General features: G+C 38.3%; 1 protein-coding gene across 19 annotated transcripts in view; it reads right to left on the reverse strand.

Moving 5' to 3' along the window:
- LOC117418205 (trinucleotide repeat-containing gene 6A protein-like) overlaps window positions 1–26,087 on the reverse strand; it is a 94,093-nt gene that overhangs the window by 30,252 nt on the left and 37,754 nt on the right. For 12 of the 19 annotated variants that reach the window (XM_034030946.3, XM_034925925.2, XM_059035494.1 and 9 more), the window contains exon 3: window positions 1,772–1,819. The exons of 2 other annotated variants lie outside the window; for them this stretch is intronic. In XM_034030946.3, coding sequence (XP_033886837.3) covers window positions 1,772–1,819 — 48 coding nt within the window. Of the gene's footprint in view, window positions 1–1,771; window positions 1,820–2,670; window positions 2,693–2,925; window positions 2,990–3,048; window positions 3,355–9,461; window positions 9,572–26,087 lie in introns of those variants that run through there. 5 more of the 19 variants (XM_034030950.3, XM_034030951.3, XM_059035486.1 and 2 more) reach the window with 5 other exon arrangements.

The raw sequence follows: 26,087 nt of genomic DNA on the forward strand, positions 1-26,087 counted from the left end.
AAAGCTATGGGGCTTAAAAACAAATATCTGGAAAATGGGGAATTCTGTACAGTCATGCAATACTACTGTTTGCAGGTACCTAGAACTAAATCAAGGAAATGTGACCCAGAAAGAATGGCATTTCCTTAATTACTAACATGTGCAGTTATGGAAATGAACAGAAAACAACTTGCCAAGCTCCATGCAGAATTATTCAACTGTTCATGAGAGGCCCACTGCATGGAGGTCAATTACTTGTACAGCAAGATGCTCTTAATCTAGCATTTCAGCTCCATACGCCCCTTAACAGCCAAGGTATGGCGGTTCTTTGTCTCAAATAAATGTAATATGCTTTTATCACAGTCACTGGTAGCACCAAGCTGATATGTATTGTATCTTGCAGTAAGATAGCTCCACTGGTTAGTGCTCTTTGTCTGTGACTTTGTGAAATACTGTCTGCTTTTAAATTTGTTTGGGATTTCAACAGTGATGCTGCTCATAAAAAGCAGGTGGCTTAATGGTTTTCCAACCATTCTTCAGTTACCTTCCATGATGAACAGACTTTTTAATGTTCTTTTCACCTCACACAGCATTTAGCCAATCATACAAACATTGATAGCAGGGTATCTACTGAACAATGACTGAATGCAAAGAACAAACAGTTCAAGGAATCATTTTCACACCCCTTTTCAAAGGCCCCGTGTTTCCTGCAGGTTTGGTGTATGCAGACACGAACCAGCGCTACAAAGTTTTTTGGGTTTTTTTACGACATTTTCATTTGCACTGTGCCTCTAAAGCAGACAAAGAACACAGACAATCACAATTACTACCACAGATCGGTTCTCACAGCCATGGGGCAAAACATAAAGGAAGTCCACGTGCTTTAACAATTGTCACTCCTTTTACCTAATTTCCAATATATATATATATATATTTTTTTATAAAGCGCAAATTGCTTATTACTATACTTTGGTATACCTGCAACAGACAAGCATGTGGGGAAAAATAGCCTTTAATTCCCCAATTTATAACAGAGCAGAGGATGCCATTTATAACCACAGATTACAGCAGGTTTTAGAAAACTTTAAATTTGGCAACAGATTCTCTACCAAATTTGAAATTATGTTGCATCTTTTGTCTCCACTTATCACTTACCACACAGACAGTACACAAAGGGGGGTTACATTTAAACCATCCTATTTATTGTGATTTATTACACTTGAAAGCTTTTTAATCTACCTTGTCTTGAATAAAAACCCCAGGCACTCAGACAGGATATTCATATTGTATGTTTAATGCTTTAAAAACACAATTGATTAAGTAAACCTCATTAATTATATGTATACTTTAGAAAAAAGCTTTGTATATTAACTATTTGGCTTATGTACATTCAGAACCATCTGATGTTTTTGTAACCAGATCCATTTGATTTTGTAAGTATTTACTTGCTTAAAACCATGGGTGGTATATTGTTCATCTATATTCAGATTCTCACTGTACAGTACTATAGGTTGTCAACAATTCAGATTTGCTTTTTGGATCACTGCATGATGAACTCAGGATTAATATTGGACTACAATAGGTTCTACAATTTGAAATACTACAGCAGACTACAAGTTGGTCTCTTAATTCAAATAGATCTACATTTGTTTACACCAGCTGTGGTCTTCCATGGACTAGAGATTCCTGAAAGGTCAGTGTTGCAGTGGGATACATGGGTCAATACTAAATTCCCAAGACAACACTTAAGGGATTCTGAACATTTAAAAACTTGAAGAAAAAAAACACATACCTGTTATTCTTCTGGTCAGCTTCTTTGGTGACTTTAGCTTCCAATTCTCTAGAAATAAACGACACATTTAAAAACTTAAAACTACTGACGCTGATTCAGTATGTGGTTTAGCAGGTTTCTGGATACAGACACAGCACTGTGAACAGTGTTTACTTCAGGTGAAGCATTATTCAACATGTATCAATCATTAAGCTTTGATAAGATAGATGCTAGCGTCTATAACGATTGCACAGCTAGAAAAGTCAACTATTACAGTTCGATTAGCAAAGGACAAAACACATTGCAAAACTAAATGTTTCATCTCGGCTACCGTCTACTAAAATGAATCAACTTTTTTTTTTTTTTACTGTAATAGTAGCACTTCACATAAGCTTGATTTTTATTTGGGACTGTACCGCTTTCCATTTTCTGTACTAAACGACGGCATTCCAATCCGGGTTATCCTACATCAATGTCTTAAATTTGGCTATGGACGCCTAATTTAGCACGCATTCTAAAATAATTAAAAAAAACAGCATTCACTTAACGACTAGCTCATAGTAAACAGACATTTGTTCCTCGGTCCGATTATTAAACGTTAAACACAGGGAAAAAAAACTATCAGGATTTTAAATAAGAAACTAACAGACAGGAAAATGGTGTGCAGACCAAAACGAAAAACCGTATCTTCTAAACTGAAAATAACATTCAGCTGCTTGTGAATATAACAAAAATCGATACAACGGCAGTTTCCATTGCATACAGTCAGAGTAAATCAATATCGTACATACCACTGACAGGTTTTAATTTATACAAAATACGTTGGCAATACAATATCGTTACAAATAACACAGTAAACACTTCAATTTACCATGCAAATAATGCAAGAACGTAAAAAAGCGATCTTGTAACCGACCTACATTTCAACACCAGACCAGAGCTTGTCTGTTTTCCCATGAGGCCCACATCGACTTGTAAATGTTGTTAACCAGCCACGCCAGGTAACCAACACACATCAACCCAACTTTGGCAAAAATTATTGAAATCAAACACATACTGTAATTTGTTATAAAGTACACCCCAGTTCCAAGTCAAAGACATCCCCAATTAACCTAAAAAAACAACAGCAGCAACTCTGAAATGAGTTTCAAAGTCACGATATTATTAATACATACGCAAACTCCCTTTCACTTGCAAGTTACCCAGCCATCAGCTCCTGATCATCACCAAAAACAACGTATTTTAATGTAAAGCCGCTATATTTTTTTAACATTTCTGAGACCAATGGATGCACTTACCTCATGAATATAAAGTGCAACAGAGTGAATATGAAAGCAAATTATAAGGCTACGGGAGTTCAATGTGTTTGCAGCATTGAGGCGAAAAAAAGGTTGCCCTGCATAGCCGCCATTTTCTTCACTCACTCACTAACACATCCCCTCCTCTTTCCCACAGGAAGAGAATAGAAGCAGCTCACAGCTCACCGACCACTTCCCCTCTCTCTCTCTCCCTCTCTCAAGCCAAAATGGCCGACCCATCCGCGGCACTAACAAAAGTACTGTTCTAACAACATTCTCAACGGGGTAGTTACAGGACAACACAATGCTAAACATATGTATACATGCAACTCTAGGATTCTCATACATGACGAAGAATTTTAAAATTATTAAGGTGACGACATTGTGAATGTGAAATAATTAATTTGCTGCCTCAGTAGAAGTAAAACCCAATTCTAGCCATAAAAAAAAACAACACCACACATGGTAGGTTGAGACACATTTTTGTGCTCGCTTATTTTGATTGTCAGAAAAGTTAAAAGGACCATTCCGGAGTGTATTACACGAGACGTACATATTTCCAAGTTCCTCTCCTTACTTTCTTAACTGTTTTTATGGTCTCTAATTCTTTACAGGCTGTACTGGCATTCTTTATCTTGGTACTGAGTACTGTACATGCATTTATGTATAGAATAACAGAGTAACCGTGGATAAATGACAAAAACAACAAAAACATTAAAACTCAAAAGTTTCTAAACTGGCATTAACTGATAAAATGATATAATTAACTATACTTGTTGTACCAATTGATTTATTAAATAACTAAGCAAAAACCCATGTAGTTTAAGATGACTTCCTTTGCTTCCATTATAACAGATGTACTGCGGAATAACATTTCAAACGCCTCACTGTTTTGGCTGGACTCTATCATCCCAGCAAGAAAGAGATAGTGCTGTTAGGTTTGGTTAAGTAACACCTCCACTCAAAACTGGCCCTGTCACAAGCTTAGTGGGACAGTGCAGAAATATGTGTTCTGGGTTTCCCCCCACCCAAAAGTTAACCGCTACTCCAGATAAATAGCAGCTTTTTACTGCTTGTCCCTGACAACTAATTTAGAGTTTTGTGGTAAACCACCATGAAAAAAAAATGTCCATTAAAGTGCTGCCAGGCTGGCACCTTTCAAGACCGCTTTATATTCATTACAAGAAAAAAAAAAAAGCAGAAAACTAAATAAAAGACACAGATGAGAACCATGGAATTGGTGGAAGAAATCCCGATTTGCTAATTTAAAATGAAAGCTGTTATCCACTGTCGATCCAGAATAATTCTCTGTTTAAAAAAAAAATAAAAAATTAGCCTGACAAAGGAAATTAGTTGGTCAGTTTAAAGATACAGTCCTGATTTAGGAAATTATATTTCAAAATGTATTCCCTCAACAATTCCAATCAGGCCCCTCCGAAGTGCGGCAGGGTTATGATATGCTATCACAGTGTAGTGTATGTATCAGTGCTAGGTGAGCTGCAGGATAAGTGAGAAATAAAGGCCCCTCAGTGGCAGGCGCTCACACTTGGCTATCTCAGTAAGTGTGATCTCACTTGGCTGCTCAGCCATGTACATCTTTCTCCTGTGGCAGGGAGAACAGAGGGAGTCTGTTAGACCTAAATGAATATCAACTATGCTGTCGGACCAAAGGAAAATTGACTGCATGCTAACCAAACATAATGGAACTTGAAAAAGCGAATACAGTAATGCAATTGGCTCAGTCATCTCAAGGTAACTGGCAAGGGGAAACACTTATCTAGTTAACATCAATACAGTAACTTACTTACATAACGCTAAAATGGGAGTTAGAAATCTTGGTTTGAATGGCCCTGCTAGAAACCAGTAATTTGAAGTGCTAAAAAAAAAACAAAACACCACCACTTAAACGTAATACTACATGTCACAACATTGCTGTAATTTTAAATTTGGACACATACCAACTAATTATACAAGTATTTTTTGTGAATGCTAAAAGTAAGTCTTTTTTATGTACTTTAAAAAGGGCACAACTGTATACTGTATGCAAACAGCTCTGTTGGTCTCCCAGGTAACAGTAATTGAGTGTTACAGTAGGAAGCCAGCCAAGCACATAACTCTCTGCTATCGCCCACCTGGTATTAGTAAATTAAAGAGAGCATTAAATATTGTAACACTTTAAAATCTTTCTGTCCACAAAAGATCTAGAGCTAGATGAGAACATGCTATTTTTTTAGACTCCTGGCACTGCAAGAACAAGCAGATCCTGAGATCATGTGACTTGTCCTATAATTTCTAGAATTGTATTGAAAGACTAAGCTAGGCACTGAGTTTCTTATTTGCATGACTGTGAAAGGCAATTTAGCTCCAGGTATGCCATCGTTACCAGAACCTCTGGGGAGAGTGAAAGGGGAGGGAGACAAAGTAACAAGTGAACATCCTCTACAAGCTTTCTCTTGTCTGAACAAACCACAGCCAACTGTAATCTGAGCTGCATGGAGGCCACTGATCCAAAAGGTAAAGCCACCAAATCAACTTAAAGTGAACTGTTTACATGATAAAACAAGCCTGTTTATTTAAAAGGTGTGGCTAGCACAGTAGATTTATTTAGAAGAGACCGCATTAGGAGCACAGCCTAACCATAAACTATAGTACTGCCAAAACTACCGTATGTTTATATGGGCAAACTATTGATCTAGTAAAACTTTATTTACACTGTCTGCATCATTAAAACCAAAATATCATCCAATATCAAAATCTCTCCTGTACAGTATTCAAACAGTTAAACCTGCAAAAAAAACCCAATAAGGCCAAATACTGTAAATATTGTGCAGACTCTCAACTGGAATTTCGATACGATTAAATGCCATGCTGAAAAAGGAAACAAAGGATTTACACAAAAATGTTAATAGCGCAGAATTGTGTTAACCTTTTGAAGATAAACAAGCATTTCTGCCTAAGTTAGCAGGCAGTGTTGTAATAATCGGCCCATTGTGCTTGACACAACACTTATTTCTCCTTAAAGTGTGAACCTCACGCCAGCAGCTCTGAGATTAAAAGGTCTGGTATCAAATATGCTGTCTATTCTCCCAACACTGGTGCAGGTTTAGCAGTATGTTTCTGCCAGGGATAAAACAAAAGCCTGCTCTGATTATATTGTAAATCTATCACGTACTCTCTTGCTTAGAAAGGGTTTTAACCCTTTTGTTATTGTGCCCTCAATCGACAGATCAATGACCCAAATTCTGTTTATATAGATCAAATCTCTACAGAGTTTGCATACGTATCGGTGTATGCATATAGTAAATGCACACACAGTATATACAATAATACATTAGAAATGTCGTGTTCTCAACTTTTATTTTGATTCAGATTACTGTTATCTCATTTGTGCCATCTCCAGGGTACTTTGGTTTGATGCACAGTAAGTCTGTCGTTAAGAGGGCAACTTATCAGCTGATCCTATAAATAGCTGAAGTGCAAAGGAGTTCAAAGAACACTGGAAGCTTGAACTATTACAGCGATTACATTACATGTGAACAATTACTGTGTTGTGTGTTTCTTTCACAGGGACCCTCTTACATCACTGTTTTTGATCTGCGCAGCTGAAATCTACTTACATGCGCATCATAACAAATAGCTGACATGTTTTATATCCATCCAGCAGAGGAAGTAGATCTATTCTGAGAGAACATGCTGTAGTGCTGCCCCCCTGCTTCTGTTAAGCTGTAAACAGGGCTTAACAATAAAGCGTGTTTATGTGTTTTTCAGAGATGCATTCAAAATGTAGATATTCATTCTTAAAAACGGCAATGATTCTACCTTTTCAAACTGAATTCATATTTACCTCTATAAATATAATAAAGAATTAGTATCACACTGACTAATTAGGTGTACCATAGTTATAACCGTTACACCTCTCTGTTGTTAAATGGACAGTATTGGTATCGATTCGGGAATACACGATGATAGGTGGAGCAGCTAACGCAAGCCAGGAAGAATATTCAACACGGCAGCTGTCTCTAGCACTGAAGAATGAAGGGTGTGATTGTGCAGGTTCTTTTCCTGCTGTTTTCACTTTCAGAAAAATAAGGTTGTCCTGCATGATTTTGTTTTCAACCCCAAAAACTTCATTTGCTCAGCTTTGAAAAAATTCCAGGAAGTGGAAATTTGGCAACTGGCCCGCACTGAAGAGGCTTCAAATGTTTCACTTTCCCAGAAATTGGCCCCTTTTCAAACAGCCCACAAGCCCAGAGTGCATTCCTTTCCTGCAAATGTTGCTCTGCCCTGCCAGTAAGTTATGAAAGATACATGTTTGTGTTGTTCAGGGCGATTCAAACAAGCACTGAAAGTTTATAAGTCACCCTGGATTCTTAACGTCACTGTCTCTCGCCTGTCCTACAGTTGTATGAGGCATGTTGACAGTAATTTGTGCCTGGGAATTTTCCCCACCCTGCTTATTTTAAAAGTGCACAAGAATATTATCACCTTAGCAAGGCACTTCTTCTCCAAACAAGTGCATAATACATTGCACTTCATAAGTATGAGAGTGTGTGTAAGCCAGGGAATATGGTGGTACACTTGCTTGCTAGCCAGAAAACTAAATCCAGCTAATATCAAGGCTTGTTTATATACATCTTTCTTTATATACATTGTATACCGCATTGACCTAAATGCAATCAGATACAGCATAGGTTTAAAATCATAACCATGGTTAAAGAACAGGGAAACAATGCTGTATTTTATTCATGCAATCTCTCCCTTAGCATCCTATCCATCAACCTTCAGCTTCCAAGGTCACTGCAATACAGCACATAATACTGCATGTGATTACTGAGCTACAGTACTGAAGAAGGGCACTTTAAGAACCTTGCTATCATGTTGTTTTCCACCAGCATGTGGTGCTGCATTGTACCGGATGTAAAGAAACACTTAAAGGGTTGCAAATACAGAGTATTCCACTTTAATATTTAGCACTGTGCCAAGCATTTGCATTTGAAGCTGCTGAAGAAGTTTGTGCACATTTATTTTCCCCGAAGTCCATTGGCAAAACGCAGCAATACTGTAAGCCAACATGACTAATTTTATTTATTTACTTACATTTATATAATGCCTTTCATCACAAGGACCTCAAGGTGCTTTACAACATTTTAAAATATTATACAAAATTTAAAAGGCAAAGATCATTTCTATAAAACAGTTAAAAAGACAGACAGTCTAAAACGATATATAGTCAGTGTTAAAATTATGGTAGAAAAGCCATTTTATAAGAGTTTTCAATGCTGTTTTAAAAATAGAAAGATTCCCTGCTTTTTTGACTGAAGATGGTACAGCCCTCCCTCCCGCATCATCTTTATTCACTCTCGGAACCAACAGCCCCACAGCCTGCAATCTTAGAGCACGACTTGTATTGTAAGGGGTCAACAACTACTGAAAATAAGTTGGTGCCAATCCATTTCGGGCTTTATAAGTTAAAAGCAAAATCTTATAATCAATTCTGCATTCAGAAGGAAGAGAGAATTAATCATTTAGACAGTATTAATCCAGATTAGTTGCCTTCCTTGCTTCATGGGGGAAGTTGGACAGATAATAGAAAATACAACTTCAACATATTATTATTATTATTATTATTATTATTATTATTATTATTATTATTATTATTATTCTAAACACACAATTCAGTAAATAACTTAAAAGGTGTACTTGCGGCAACCACTTTTATTAGAATTACAGTTTAAAAATAATATAAACTACACTTTAACTTAAACAGCTATTGTTTTGAGCAATACATTTTACAGACTTGCATTAAATATCAAACCTCACAAGTGTCCTTTGAAGCAGTTCAGAGATTGATGCTCTTTTGGAAAACAAAAGAGGAATCAATTGTGTTAACATAGACTTGGCAGGTGAGTAACAGCTGTGCTTGATAAGTACCTTTGTCTCAGTGAAAACATTCAAGAGTTAGCACAGCCAATAAGTACTGCTGGAGGAAGACTCTTGCCCTATGGGTTATAAAAACAAGCCAAAAGAAGGCGAATATACAGGCTTCACCCTTCAGCTGAGCTGGATGTTTGATTCAGGAACTGAGGGACTGCATGCCTCCATTGCACCACATCTCCTTCGATTATGATCTCGTCACAACTCAAAAGCGAAGCAAATTAGAAATTACTACAAATATTATAGCTCCCCATCTACAGGTACCCAAACGCTACTTGACAATTCCAATACATTTTTAAACATAACGTATTTAAAATAATATTGATTTCTTGAATACAGAGAAAAAAAAATAAAATCTTCTGTATATAGCATGTGGCAGTTTGCTTTTTTCTTTCCGTGAACTGTGTAACATGCTGCTCACCTGTGTAGCATTCAGTGTTTTTCAAGTACAATCTCAAAAAGTGATGGAAAATTACTACCTTTTTTTAGTTTGCAACCACATCAGACAGAGCTTATTTCTCTCGCTCAGTTGTTGATAGATTTTCACCTCAGACGCTAAGGTCTTGTTTGTCATCTGGGTTTCAAAAGGAAGATAATGCAGAGCGCGAGGGTTCCCTTCAAAACAAGAGTCCCATGCTCTGGCTGCTTCAAACCTACCCCGCATCACCAGGAACCCTTTGCAGAGAGAGCCCTGGAGAGAGCATGCAGTGAAACTAGAGAAAACACAATTAGTGCATTCACTCTCGCTAGCAATGCAATAATTAAGGCAATAATGGTTTACAGTAAGTGTACTGTTGAATGGAAAGCTTGCATTTTTTTCAGATTTCACAAATTATTATAATTTTGTATTGTTTTTATTATAATATAATCATACTGTTACATAAGCGTACTGTTCAAAATAACCCCCTGCAACTACTGACTTTTCCTATAATCAAATAAGTTTGGGATTTTCTACAAACGGCAGTACATTTATATGAAATAAATGATATTGCAAATTAAGTCATTCATACATAAGATCACGGTACACCACTAATGTGTCAGGTCATATATTCTAGTTTATTCTTGATGCCTCTGTCATGAGAACCTAACAATTAAATAAAATCTGAAAGGGAACTTTAAAATATAGTAAGAAAAGTACACTAGCAATCCTGCACTGCCAAACATGTAACAGCATGTAAACTGTATGGAACCCATCAGTTTTGGCATGCCTACTGATTAGGAATACTGTAATATTTTACACAAATCAAACAGATATACCCCAGGCTACAATTTGGTGAATTTCAAGACATTCAAGTAGCCCTGTCCTGCTTATCTTTTTCTCGTCTGACATTCCCATGTATTTTACATGACAGGTCCATGGTTAAGTATATTTATTGAGATGACATTTGAAGATGCTGCATATCTGAATATATTAGGGCTGTATGTGAATTGGCAGCAGATAGCAGTGAAGACAGTTATGAACCATCATTGTGCATCCTTTGTCCCACCATCCACTAACAGAGCCTGTGTACAGAACCGGGCAGTGTTGCTGTCTTTAAAAGGACTAACGTGCTACTCTGTGAGAAATACTTCGATTTCACCAGTGCCAATTGGGTTCTATTAGCAATCAGGATCATGTCAAATATAAATGTTCAGTGGCAAGCAGAATTTTAACACAGTGAGCAAATTCATATGAATTAAGTGGAAAATTGCAAGAAAACCTTGCTTATTATTTCTATATGAGTTTACTGATAACCAGTTGATAAACAGTTAACCAAATTACTTGGGATTTGCAAAAAATCTGAGGACACAAAACAGAATCCCACTTCAGTCTGCCTCGAAACCAAACCACTGTTTTTTGGCTGCTTAAACCTCAACAGGGGAAATGGGAGCAATGTTTACAGAGAGGTGTTAGAACAATCCCACTGGGCACTGAGTTTGATTTCCCTGGATTTAAATTTTATGCTTTTGTACACTGGCAGAATGCAATTTCGACAGCTTCCCCCCCTTCCTCATTTCTTTTCTTTTTTTTTTTTAAAACAAACACAACCACTCTGGGGAATAAAATTGAGTACGAGGGATGTAGTGCATTTGTAAAAAGAAAATAAATAAAAGAAAATGTCCTAGTTGAAAAGGGCAAGCTTTTATTTCAAACAGCTTTCTGAACGAGAGCCAGGGTGAGAGCAGCAATCACGTGGTTGCGAGCTACATGATTAAACAGCCAATGCCTATTTATCAGACCCCGGTAACAAACAGCTTGAAAAATTAACCTCCTTGCCTGCAGGCTTCAATTCCAATTCAAGTATTATTACAGCAAGGCTGCGCGTTCGTAGCTCACAGAACAGACATTGGGGTTATTAAATGAGAATTCAATCCTGCCCTTTAAATCAGAAAAAGAAACTGCGAGAGAAAAAAAAAAAAGAGAGCGAAGGAGCTGGATGTTTTTTTTTTTTCTTTAAGCCCTCCCCCCTCGTCTCTTTGCCCCCCTGCTCACACTCTCTCTCTCTCTCTCTCTCGGTTTAGATGCGGGAAGTCTGCCAACTGTGAAATGGAGTTGCTGAGCCTGAATTACACTCGGCATCCAACCAATTACCTGTTCTGCATGTCTTCCTGGGCCCCTAAGTGGTGCAATGCAACAGATCTATTTTCAGAGTCTATTTATTTATCGAGACTGCATTTTGTTGGGAATTTATCATTTGTACGCAGCCCTGATTCTTGTCATTTAGACATTTTTAATACCTTCTCTGTCCCCCCTCTTAAGGGATTAGAAACATTTTTTTTTTTTTTTTTTTTTTACAGAAAGTAATGGAAATGCATATACTGTACACACAACCACACAGACTCACAAGCACACACACAGAGACACAGACATACGCATACTGTAGATGCACATGGAAACACAGCACAGATGTGTGAACATCCACAGCTATCACAATGTTAGGGCATTCTACTTTGATATTGTTTTAAGAATAGTTGTCAGATACAATGCTGTTAATAAGCGATTGCATGTATGCACATACTGGATGGTAACAAATGCACACATGCATTTTACTGCCCCAGGTATCCCTTGTAAATCCAGTGAATGGAATTGTATGTTATATTAATAAATACAAAATCACAGTAAGATCATTCCTGCAACAACATACTGGATGATATGTAAGGAATTCCACCCATAGACAGCATTCATTTAGACACTGAGTAGCAGTGAAGTAGTTTATATTTCTAAGAGGATTTTTCTCTCTCGTCATCACAGATCATCCCATTCCTTTTAAAAATATTATACAGCTGGCTTTCAAGTTAATAAGAACCTGGCACTGATTCCTTTTGCTCTCTCATAGAGGGATGACAGCTCCGGTGTACAGAACATGCATTCCCTGTGAAGCCAGCCTGCAACCGGGTGTGCTAGTTCTCAGGCATTGCAATGTATCCATTTCCACTGTGCTGTCACTGTCCCTCAACTCCATCCTAATGAGAGAGTGCCTCAGAATTGTACCAGTGCTTACTCATTTTAATACTATAATTGCAATTTTATATTATTTCTATTCTAAAAATTAAATTTGGCCAAATACAGTACCCACACCCTATATGTATGTGTGTGTGTGTGTGTGTGTGTGTGTGTGTGTGTATATATATATATATATATTAGTATTAACATGTCCAAGTTGGCCTAGATGACCTAGTTGGCCTTGAAGGTACTTTACCTAGATTGCTCCAGTAAAAACCCAACTGTATAAATGGGTAATTGTATGTCAAAATAATGTGATATCTTGTAACAATTGTATGTCACCCTGGATAAGGGCGACTGCTAAGAAAAAAATAATACAAGCATGTTCCCATGATCTACATACATAAACCCTAAATCACCCTCTATAAGCAGTAGGTGGGTTTAAAAACCAATGCGTTTCAGATTATATTAGAGGCTCTCTTTTACTATCCAAACAGCCCAGGTTAATTTCTGATGTAAAGCACACTGTACAGCATTAAAACCAGAAAGCCTATTAAAGTCCCTTAGAACTGTGTGCAGTAAGAAGAGGGTCAAGTCTTTTACAGGGTTTCGAGTCCAGCCTTTTGTTCTTTGTCCTGGATTGCAAAACAACAGAGCTGCAAGACACAGCTGGCATACATGGAAAATAAAATGTACGTGGCCCAAAGAACATTTAATTAGCCAGAGTTCCCAGGTTCCAGACACTAACTATGGTTTTACTGGTAAAGTCAGTTTAGCCAAGAACATGAATAAGAGAGAGAGTAGGGTCAATGTGCTATACAAAGAGTTTATTGCCTTGGTTTTTTATGAGGATTTGTTTGCATTATAGGGATTTGTGAAGCTCACCTATACCTTGGCTCAGAGGAAAGGTACTCTATTAACTATGTGCAATATTTATCACACAATCAATGCCTAGGACTGCAATGCATTTTGTAGCTGTGCTAAACATATCTCCGAGGGTTTAGCAATGCCATATGGTGCCTTGTGTTTCATTACCTCTGATACCTACAATAGCCATACAAGGCAGTCTTTCAATGTTTGTGCCTCAATTCATAGTCACACCATCTCCTGCTCATGAGGACAAACACCTTAATGTTTCGCAACATTCATTTAAAATGCTTCTGTAGGGTTGCCACCTCTGAGGTAACCGGGACATCTGAACAGAAGCACTCTCTAGAAATCCTATATTCATCCAATAGGTATCATTGATAATATTACTATTATAGTATTGACAACCAATTCATATTGTGTGTCAAATGCAGTAATATTGTATGTTGATTGATCTAACTTGTGCTCAACTTACGGTACTGGCATTGCAATGGTGTTTTTTTTTTTTTTTTTTTTTTTTTAAATGTTGTGCTCTAGAAAAAAACAAACAAAAAAACGCTTCAACAGAATTCTCTTGATTCCAAATAATAATAATAATAATAATAATAATAATAATAATAATAATAATAATAATAATAATCTTAGTTAACAAGCTGCTTACTTTCTAGTTCTGCCACAAGGGACAGAGCTGGAGTTGTGAGCCTTAAAAATAATATAATTACAAAATAAATTAATACTTTCATATCTTAAAGTGATTTCATTAAGCATGAAAAAGGGCAATATCATCCTTGTAGCTGTAAGATATATCTCTAATTTAAATCTGAGAAAAAAAAATTCCACAATCTGAATTTACAGCAGGGAATTTAATTGGCATTTGTGGCTCAGTTAGGATTAGATAAATAATAGAAAGTGCAGGATCGATTCATAAATGAGCTTGTTTCTTAAATCAGCTTAAATCTCCATGCGCTAAGGGTGATAAACAAAAAAAAACAAACTATCTTTTTTCGTTCTTTCTGCGGCAGTACAGCTGTAGTCTCAGTTGGGTGGATAATACATCTTGCCTAATCAAAAATGAAAGAAACAGAGATCACTCGCCACAGCCCATTATAAATGTCATGCTTCTTTCTCCCTGACTGCAGCGTGCAATATCAGACAAAGAAAAAAACTATAAAAATACCAAGTTAGTAAAATTAATTTAATCTCGGTAGTCCTACAAGGAGATTTTTTCTACAGGGCAAGTACGGTTTTTAAAGTACTGTAGCTGTAATTCAGTCTGAACAGAACCGCTTTCAAATATCTAATAAGAAGATAGTTAACATTTGCAATTCAAGTAAATTATAAAAGGTTTACCATTTCTATGAATTACAACTCAGCTCTACTGGTTTGCCTTAGAACTTGACAGATATATTTAAGAATTGCATGTGGAATTTGCGAATCATACTAAAATCACACAGTAGAGGAACACAATGCACAAGCACTCATTTCAAACAGTTACCTGTTTATCAAAACCCTTCAACACTTCTGAATAAGTGACACAGATTCCAATTGAATCATGAGCGAAACCAATACGGTTTCCTAATGAATTTCAATTAAAACAATCATCGCTTCATTATATATTCCAGACTAATTCATAGAAAATGATCCTCACTCAAGCCAACAGCCGCTCATTTTAAATTGTCAACATTAATATCTTCCATCGGCAATTCTTTCTACAGGATTAAAGTAAAATTGCAAGCACTCAGTTGAAACACAAATGTAAAAACACGGCTACTATGTATGCAGGTATACGGTATATATTGTATTAGCTTTTTAGCAGAATGTTTAAAAACTACAGTATACTACATAAACACACTTAAATACTGTTTAGTAAAGGGTGACAATGGATTCTTGGCAGACCCTAACAACAGTTTACCATGGTAAATGTGTAACGTAGTCTTATAATTAGGGCTACTGTTTTTCTGTCTTTATTAATTGCATTTTTTTCGGTGCTTATTTTTCGAGTTTTAGGTACATCGTTTTTTTCGGGGTGTTCGCTTTTGATATACTGTATGAAATTATTGTTGTCAGTTACTTTCCAAAATGCTTGGGTGTTTTTTTCTGGCACAATAGTAGTAACTCGTCTGAATGTACTTGCATATTTAGTTGTACCTTCTTTCCTTTGCCGTCCTTCACAACGAAACCCTTCTGGTCACGGACATATTCTTCTGGGGTTTTTGTGTGTCTAGGCATTTTTTTTTACATTTCACCACAATTTGCTATTCTGTTTTAAATTCTCACTACCTAACTGTAATATAGCGAACAAGCTGTAATTGTAATCTCGTTTTGAATCTGGCAAGCGGAGTCTCCAATAGAAATGTAGGAATTTGTTGTCCCTCAGTAGTTGGGGTAGGTTTAAACTATTCAGAACGAATCAGCGATAGATACGAGTCAGGAAAGAGGGACATTGCCCAACTGCACGGAAAGGTAATTTTTTTTTTAAATGAGAGAGGGGTGAAGTCAACGTGAATTGAGTAACAATTTCTTGTGTTTATACACCGATTTTTAAGGGTAATTAATCTTCCTGGGGGATGCTCACATTTATTTTTTTAATCCTATATTTTATAGTTGCAAACTTAGGATCCATCTGTATTAAAAACAGGAGAATAGTTATATATCTTGATATGATCTTGTATTTGGAGATTAATGATCGAGTGAAATCCCACCCCTTTAAAGTCCTAAATTATTTAGATCAATGCCGACGCTCATCCATCACCTGGTGCTCAGGGGAGGTATCCAGCGCGGTGACAGGATGCCAATATCACACCATCTCAGCTGAGCTGAATAGAGCTACTGCTTAGTCTATGTCTTAATGCTGCTATCAATCTCAGCTGATGTTGTCCCTAAACACAGCTGGGGTACACAGACCAGATCTTAAATAAATCTGATTCTCAATCTGTGGTCTGTGGAGAACCCCCCCCCCCCCCTTCAGATTTAAAACCTCCCTCTGACAGTCATCTCCAGTACTGATCTTTTCCTGACATACAGTAACTTTGATCTGTTAGTGCATACAATCATATTGCCACCATCCCAATAAAGACTAATATAGTTATTGAAACTGCTTTGACATAATGACATCTCAGATCAGATGCAATTGGTAAAAAAAAGTGTGTGTGTGGGGGGGGGGGGGGGGGGGGCTACGCCTACATGGCAATTGCACTGTAGAGAAATTTAGTTTACCAGATCTAGACAGACAGACCAACAGATAGTATTTCCTGATTCAAAAGGTCACGCAGTCAGGGGCTCCTGAGTGACGCATCCAGTAAAGGTGCCCCGGGTGAAGTACAGGATGCGCCCTGGAGATCGCAGGTTCGAATCCAGGCTATGTCATTGCCGACCGTGACTGGTTGTTCCTAGGGGGCGGCGCACAACTGGCCGAGCGCCGCCCAGGTAGGGAGGCCTTAGGTCGGCAGGGAAATCCACGGTTCACCGCGCTCCAGCGACCCCTGTGGCTGATAGGGCGCCTGCGGGTCTGCAGTGGAGCCATTCAGATCTGTGTTGTCCTCCGGCACTATAGTCTGGTGGCTTTGCTGTGGATCCGCAGTGCGAAAAATGACAGATTGGCAGGAACACGTTTCGGAGGACGTGTGGTTCAGCCTCCGTTTCCCGAGCCGACTGGGGGTTGCAGCAGTGAACCGGGATAAAAATAATAATTGGGCATTCCAAATTGGGGAGAAAACTGGGGTAAAAAAAACATTGGCAACGACTTTAAAAAAAAAAAGTTTGTGGACTTAAGTTAAGTTTGACAAGGGGTCAGTTAGTGTTTTCTGTCTCAGAGATAGCAGCTTCAATCCCAGTCTGCACTGATACTGAAACCAGGGATTCAGAGCTGCTAGAGACTCATGTTACTCAAAAAATAATACTATCCACCTGTGGCCAGTCTGTGTTCTAAGCAGAAGAGATGCACTGCGTTTTTTAATGCATCTGTGCAGGAGATAATCAAGTAAGATCATTGATAGGACTCAAATGCTAGAAAATGAGATGGGAACTGGAACACAGATTAATGGTTTCTTGTTGGTTATCCAGTACAGCCTCATAGAGCTGGAGACATTGAGCAATACAATTTACTGCAGAAAACCAGTCATTAACAGCAGAATCATATATTCAATGTATTGAACCACCTTAACTATTTCATTGACCAGGCATCCCAAGCTGAAAAGCCACACAACTACCAACCACACTAGCTTGAAACAGTGCCGGAATTACAAACAGGATGTGGAAGCCAATTCCCATCACAACCCATCGTGATAATTACTTGTTTGCAGGCTCTGTTCCAACCAATAGCAGACAGGGAGAGAGAGATTTCACTTGAGGACTGAAGCATGCAAGCGTGTTTGTCATTGCTGTCAAAATAAACTCAAAATGTATGCTTCTGACAATTTGAAATGTCCCACCACACCCCAGCTCCCCAAACAATCTGCAGTAAGACAATATTTTATGCCTAGGCTATTCAAATACAGGCTAACTTCACTATAACAAACCCTTCCTATAACGAACATCCGTTTTGAACGATCCCAACAGCAAGAACCGTTTTTTTCAATGCAAATTAGCCCTATTAGAGCGATCACGTACATGACCGACCCAGATACAACGATCTCAGTACTGACTGACACTGAACTTTCTCCAGTGTCAAATGTGTTATTCTCTCAGTGAAAACAATGAAAAAGACCATGGTTGACTAATTCTAAGATAACGCTAATTCAAAGATGACCTATTGTAGTACGAATCATGCATGACGAATGCAATCATTGCATGTCCGTCATCTTCACACAAACTACAACCAGGCAACGGGCGTGAGGAGCAATCTACGCTGGATAGTTTTTTTTCCCCAAGAGAAAGGACATGTAATTAGTGTATTCAGCATGCAAGTGTAAATTCTTTCCTTTTTCATTTCTTTACTGTTTTCTTTTAAACATACCTGTAGCAGGGTGATTGCCCTGCACAGGGTGAAATTAGCGTTGGTGTAATTTATATGTGGAAATGGGTTTGTTTTGTGTGCTTTTTGGAGTTGTTATGTTTGATCAAATGATTGTTTAGATGGGCACTCGATTGAGACTTGCTGCCTGCCTGTTTTCTGTATGTGTCCTCTGTGCGTTACCATCGTTGGTAGCGTCACATGACCCGTTTGTTTACTTTCTGTTTTGTGTTTAATAAATCCTGAGCACCTGTGTCAGCGTTTCAACTCCAACTCCCATGTCTCTGTTTTGCAATGCGGTTACCCACAAAAGTGACACGAGTACCTAATCCACAATACCGTTTAAATGCTGATCAATGTGAAGGAAACTTCATAAAATGCTATATATTGATGTTCAATTCAAATTTGCTGTTTTGTCATTATTCTGATACAGAAAATTGCCAAACCCTATTATAATGAACACCCTAATATAACAAACATTTCTCCAGGTCCCATGAGGGTTCGTTATAGTGAAGTTAGCCTGTATATACTGAATCTGCAGCCATTGTTTTAAACAGATAGCGACCACTAGCAGTAGTGAAAACCTCCACACAATAAAGGAGAATCCAGTATAATATGCCTGTGTGTTTAGAAATCGAAACAAGATTTTAAAAAAAGGTCTTCAAATCATTGAAATCCTCGGCTGGAGCGGGCTCTGTTCTCCTTGTTAAGAGAAAATGAAAGTTGAGAGAGAGAGAGAGAGAGAGAGAGAGAGAGAGAGAGAGAGAGAGAGAGAGAGAGAGAGAGAGAGAGAGAGAGGGGAGACAGAACTCCTTGGAGTGTAAATTATTTATATAACCGTGTGCCGCTGTGGCTGTCAAAGGCTGGGTGTTTTCCCCAGATGGCGCGCAGACAAGTGCCTTGTGAGCCTGAAACTCAGAGTGAGCCGAGCAGCAGACAAATTAGATAGACGTGTGGGGAAATTTTTATAAAGGTTACTATTAAAAAAAAAAAAAAAAAAAAGAGGAGAGCTTTTGCTGTAATGAAACAGAAATTACAAAAGAGAGGAACTTCAACCCGAAAGCTGAACAGAGTGCAGCACACCATGCTTAACTTTCCACTTAAAAACACTGTCAATGGGGAGACTTGGACCCATATGAACAAGACTGGGTCGATAATTAAAAGAAGTTGAAAGGAGGCTGCTACATAAAGAGAAAAGCAACTCACTCCTCCCCAACCCCCCCCCCGGTTTGTATGATTTTATAATCTCACCATTATACTGCTGTGAAAGACAATCAACACTGTGCCCTTTACAGAGCTAGATAGAATATTAATACACTACACAGCACATAGTTTATCAACATATACACCACCCTGTCACTGAGAACAGTGAAAATATGTGCAAGACAGGACAGTGCAGTTTCTATAGTAGGCAAACATCCTACTCTGTCCTACAGTGACCTTCTTTGTGACAATTTGTATTTCAGTTATTATCACGTTAATATCTATGTTTTCTGTGATGTACACTCATCCACACTCAGATCTGAACCAGGTCCGAGCATTGTCATTCTAAATGTCCAATACAAGTACAATTTCACTATAAAAATGTACTTGTATTGGACATTTGTGTGTAGACTTGTGTGTACACTAGGGAGGGGCAAGAGTGTTCATGTGAGTGAGAACGGCTAGCTGGCGAGTAGGAATCGCGCACATCCCTGTGACATTTGTTTGACCCCGAAGACATGGCTGAGGTGAACTGACCCAGGAATTGAAACAGTAATATGCATCCCTTGCATAAGTATAACCCTTTTGTTTGTTTGCATTTTGTTTGTAAGGCATGCACGGAATCCTTCCTTATCCCTGTTCATGCTTTAAACTGACATATCCTAGCATGATCCTTGTGTTTTCATTGGTATGGGAACAGGGGTTTTGCTGTGTGTTCACTGAGCTCCGCTGAGCTAGGCTCTGAAAGAGGAGTTGCTGCCTCTCCACTCCCCATGAACACTCTGTATTGTTCATGGTCATTACAGCATAGTGCACACAAAGAGTAGCAGTAATGTCCTGTGTAATGTGGGTCACTAGCCAGCCTTTGTGCTGCTTTTGTGGTTCACCACTATAAGTGATTACCTAATTTATCTCTACTGTAGGGCTGCAAAAGGCCACAAGTATGGCACTTGCGGTCATTATGGATAAGCAAATTGCTTATAATTACAAAGGTTTGGACCCCTATTAGGAATATTTTTTTTAAGTGAGGTGATGAATCTACAGAATAATTGGTGGAAATAAAAACGTTAATTACATATTAGACAATGTATGCTTTCCAGCTGAAATCTGAGGATGTAATCATTAACTATTCCAATTTCATTTTTTAATATGGCTTATTCTATACTGTTTCAGTGCAATAAACAATACTGTGCATTTTGAATTTCAAAATACCTAAATATTATTTAGAGTCATCAACAGACTTGAATGCAGGACAGTTTTTACTACAGCGCTGTTTGGTCAGACCATTGCTACTGCTATTCCCTTCAAATGTCCTTCTTTCATCCATGTTTCATTAATTATCCCTGCACGACTACTGGCCTGGCTAGAATAATAGGGACATCTCAATAGGGTTTCCCAATAATGTTTTCAATGCAAAAGTATTAGTCGAACGTTAGTATCAGATGCTGCAGAACTTAATGGCTCCATGGCAAACATAATGCCAATCTTTTTTTTTTTTTTTTTTTTTTTTTTTTAAACAACAACAATAATATAGAGTATTTAGTCTTAAAAATATATACATCAGCAATAAACAGAGATTGGGTTTGAAAAGGAACGGAATAACAGGATTGTTCTCCATTTGTAATAGGAGATAAGATAAAAACAGACCTGCTGCGAATCACTCTGGCATTAAAAATAAAAACAGGGAACTGCCAAGACTAGTGACTGGAAGGCCACACAGGAGAGAAATACAAGAACATGGAAATATGTTTCTATGGGAACTAAGAAGCTGGTTTAATCCAGTGGATTTTCTTTCAAGTGGAGCAGCACAATGAGAGGAACTCGAAATCTACACTGATCTAGACCAGGTATATTTTCCTGTAAACTCCCGGAATGCAGCCTTCACAAGACAGTCTCTGCAGTTAACCTGTATAAATTGAGGAACCAACTGCAATATGCCTCTGGGTGGGTAAGTGTGTGCAGGCAGCTATCTGTCAATCCCACATCGGATGGCTAATTCGGGTTGGCCCATGTTGGCTAACTGTTTTTAAAGTGCTTATAATGAGACAGGCTTTTCATCACCCTTTAATGCATTCATTAATGATTCAAACATATAAATAAAAATTACTTTAAAATGGTTTGGTGGGGTTAATTGATTTGGCCACTCCACACAACATCAAACTGGTCTGTTAAGAGTCCTGTTACAATATTACAGGACCAGCTATTCTTTGATGCATGTAAGCAGTTACTGCAAGCCTGGTGCAGGCCAGGGAAAACCTTAATGCTGGGAGACAGATAACCTGATGTTCTCGACTTGCTTCTTAGAGCTTTGTCTTTAATCTGCTGAGCTACACGACTGCCCTAGATAGTTCTAAGAAGGGCAGAAGGGCTTCCATCTTTGGCAAACAAGTTTTTTTTTTTAAATCAGGAGTCAAAAAGAATGCAATATTTGGCTAGAAAAAAAGGATGCTCAAATATTAATGTTATGGCCTTAACCAAGGCTGTTTTAATGTATCTATTTATAATAAAGAAATCTTAAAAAAAACGACATATGGATTTCAAAGGAATTTGCTGCAAACAACTTGCTTGACATTATCAATGGTGCAATATTTATCAATAATTATCAATGGAGCAATATTTAAAATTCAAAATAAATATTGCTAAATCGTTGCTCAAATTTCCCTTAACGCTTCCCTCTGACTAAAAAAATGATTGTATTAGTCCCTAAAGCTAATAGGTCTGCAGCGTCGGCTATTGGGGAAATATCTTTTTTAAAACGACTGCCAGGGAAAAAAAAAAAGACAAAAACATGCTGCCATTTCTGTGGTTGATGGTTATCCGTATGCGTACAAAAAAAATATTGCAAAAGACAAGTGACCTCATTGTGAGAGGAGTCCCATGGACAGCAGCTGCCACACTCACAGTTAGCAACATACTCGACAATGCTAGACAGGCACACTGATTAAAAATTGGCGCTGCGTCTCATATACAAAGGACCATGGTAAGAACTACAGCACTGTACAAGCACTCTGATCATGGTACCGTTCCACCGTGTTACTTGGCTGTCTGAATCTGAACTTTCTTCCCCATGCCCCCCCCACCCCCCACCCCCCAAGGGCATGGCACGGCTGTGATTGGTAGGTAACAGGTGGCCACGTACACCAAAATTCCTTCCATCCACCGGTATCAGACTGACAGAAATAAGAATGATGCACAAGCTGCAACTCAAACTCGAGAGCTCAGTACAGTGTTAAGTTATCCTGCACTGTCACTGCTTGCCAAAAAGGAGATTCTTCCCCCCCTTTCTGTCAAGCGTCCAGGGAATTAACAGTTTGAACTTACACAGTTTTGTATCAATACTGTTAAACATTCAATATTAGTCACACAATATTCAAACTGAGATGCCGTTTCTCAGAGCCCGTGTTGTGTAGCCTTTTTTCACAATTAAAAAAGAAACTTCAGGTAGGGAGACCGCTAATACTAACAACATGGAACATCTGGTGGTTCAATCCAAGGGAAGAGAGATTCCCAGCCTCCCATAAGTACACTGCAGCCCCCAATGCTGTGCTGATGATCCACTGTGCCTGAGTGTTGAGAAACTGTGCTGACCTTTCAAAGCCCTATTAATTTTGAAAGAAGAATGGCTTCATTATCAGAAGAGGGTTTTTCTTAGACTGCATCTGGTGCGTGGGGCTCGCTTTAATCACAAGCCGCACAGGGCAGGGTGGATGCTGTAGTCTAGCCCACACGGTGTCTCTGCTTGGCACAGACCTGGCAGCCTCTAGAAGATGTCATATACAAATGATATGCTAGCTTTACTAAAAATGCTCCCCAGCTCTCCAGCACAAGCGACTGCTTAAGCAACATCTTTCCATCTGCACACTGCGTAAACGTAGACTAGACTCGCCACTAAGGGTCTGCTTTTTAAAAGCCATTTGTCTTAAATAATGAGGGCAGTTATTAATTTTTCAAAAGTAAGCTGTGGCCCATTTTCAACTGAAAACGTCCCATGTTTATTCCGATTTCTTAAACATGTCTAGACGGTATAAAAACAAAACCAGTAGCTTGGCTGTCAGAGGGACCCGTTAATACACCCCAAGGATATGACGCTCATTGAAGAGTTCCCTGGTTTGAGATTAATTTTTATGTCTAATAGTAGTTCCTGAGTAGTCTTTGTTTTTTTATAATAAGCTAATATGTTGTGTGTAGGCTGTCTCTTATTATACAGTTTGAGCAGCCAGAGCTTTGCTTCACAGTTCTCTCCCCCGACCTGCACGAGATGGCACCTCTTATACACACGATGTACTCACTGATAAATAATTCATTTTGATGTTACAAGTCACAAGCAGCAGGAGACACACACACATGCAGCACCTCGAGCAGCATCGCCTCGTTATCATTAGTCAGCTAATTAAATTGAAGCCAGGGCCCTTTTCAGTACGAGGCAAGCTAAAGTTCACATGCATGATGCTGTTTATTCTAGTAAAGAATTATTCAGGATATACATCCTAACCAGCTGTTCACAGCAGAATACTAGAGGATGTTACAGAGCATCCCATCCAATCAGGATGCAGAATCAGATTATTCACCCGCAAACTTTGAAATTACTTAGCTCATTCATTCAATAACAAATAAATCTGGTTGTCCCCCTTTTTAAAAACCTGATCTATAAAGCATCTGTCTTGATGTGGAGAGGTTACACCAGCTGAACTTTTCCAAAGAAATCAAAAATTGCACTTTATCAAACAACAAGGCTTTGCAGAACCCGGAACAGATTCTTGGCTTATGTATTTTATTTTTTAAATATAAGTGGCTGGCAATAATAGTTTAATAACATTTTGTAAAACTGAAAATGCGCCAGAACTTGTATTAAATATCCTCTATAACATAAAAGGGCTGATTTAGGTGAAACGTATATACTGTGTATAGTCTATCGGTATTTCATATATAAGGCACAGAACAGTATGTAAAAAAAAACAACAATAATAATAATAATGTACAGCACAGTACATTCCACATGGATACCAACTAAAGGAAATATGCTATTACTTTGCAGAGCTTCATTGCAAAGTCAATTGCCTTTGTTATGAGACTATTAGACACTTAGCTCTTTCTTTTCTCTCTCACTCTCAAACAAAGCGTGATTCAATCACGTGACTCAGAAACAAGCACATGGAATAGATGACCCCACCCTCTCCCCCCCCATTTTTTCTTTTCCTTTACTTTTACAGCACGCAGGCAAGCCCCTCTTCGTCCAATGCTATAGCTGTAATGCTTAATGCTTATTATCCTAGCAGTTAACATATTGGTAGCCATAGGCTATTAAATTATCATTAATTTAATCTCCCGTATTAAATTATATGAACGATGATGATTGAGACACTGAACAATACTATAGGGAAGCAGATCAAAATCAAATACATTTAAAGTCACATTTAAAAGAAATAATGCAGAGTGGGTTTGTTGAATTTGCAATGACAGAGAATTAAGATGTTGGTCCACAAACAAGGTGCACAGCTGGGAGTCTCTGATACAGTTTAATTATTCCTCTCACTTCCCCAGCTTCTTGGCAGCCTAGGAGTGCCCTTTCAAATTAGAGAAGGCAGTTGATATGGCCACAAGAATTACTTTTTTAAGTAGCTGTCGCTCAGATTCATTTGAACACTCAACTCATCATGGAAGGGGCATTACCTAATGGTAGTAGGGCACAGTCATAAACTCTGCACTCTGCAGTGAAATAAATAACCTAGAATCTAGGAGGAAAGTGCTGCTTCAATATAGGCTGCACCTGTCATGAAAGTCACATTTAAAGCCAGCAAGATATTTTTAAAAGCATGACGCACTGCCTGCTGCAAAAAACAAAACAAAAAAAACACAATAAAAAACAGGTCATTAACGGTTGCTCTCCCCAGAGCGTCTCTCGTCTGTGCTCACCTAACACTTGGCTTGGCTTGCAAAGACCCTGCACTGTGACTTTAGGTCACATTAATCAATTAGATCACAGCCACGGTGAAACAGATTGGCTCCACAGGACTTGGACCTCACACACTCACTGGCCTGTGCTCTCTGTATCACAGGCTGTTCAAGCAAGCAGCTTCTATTTATAGTGAAGAACTGTCACAATCCCTGGACATATTAGCAGTGTGGAGTAGTGGTTATGGCTCTGGACTCTTGACTGGAGGGTTGTGGGTTCAATTCCCGGTTGGGGACACTGCTGCTGTACCCTTGAGCAAGGTACTTTACCTAGATTGCTCCAGTAAAAACCCAACTGTATAAATGGGTAATTGTATGTAAAAAAAAATAAAAAAAAAGAATGTGATATCTTGTAACAATTGTAAGTCGCCCTGGATAAGGGCGTCTGCTAAGAAATAAATAATAATAATTATATATATATATATATATATATATATATATATATGCATGCTGCCCTGAATTGACTTATTACAGGAGTTATCCAATCAGTAACAACTCTCATCTGGGTATCCATGTAGGTCTTTGTTTACCTGCTGGTCGGTATCCAGGCAACCATTGAGGGAACAGTTTTCCATAACCAGTTCAGAGGAGATTTAGCATGGGCCTGATTGCAGATTTGTAGCTCAAAAACACAAAAGGTTTTGAGGTGTCCAAAATGTTATAACAAACACAAAAGGTAAATAAACACATACAGAGGATATGCCATGT

This window comes from Acipenser ruthenus, chromosome 13 (assembly GCF_902713425.1).
Source record: "Acipenser ruthenus chromosome 13, fAciRut3.2 maternal haplotype, whole genome shotgun sequence".
Classification (NCBI taxonomy): domain Eukaryota; kingdom Metazoa; phylum Chordata; class Actinopteri; order Acipenseriformes; family Acipenseridae; genus Acipenser; species Acipenser ruthenus.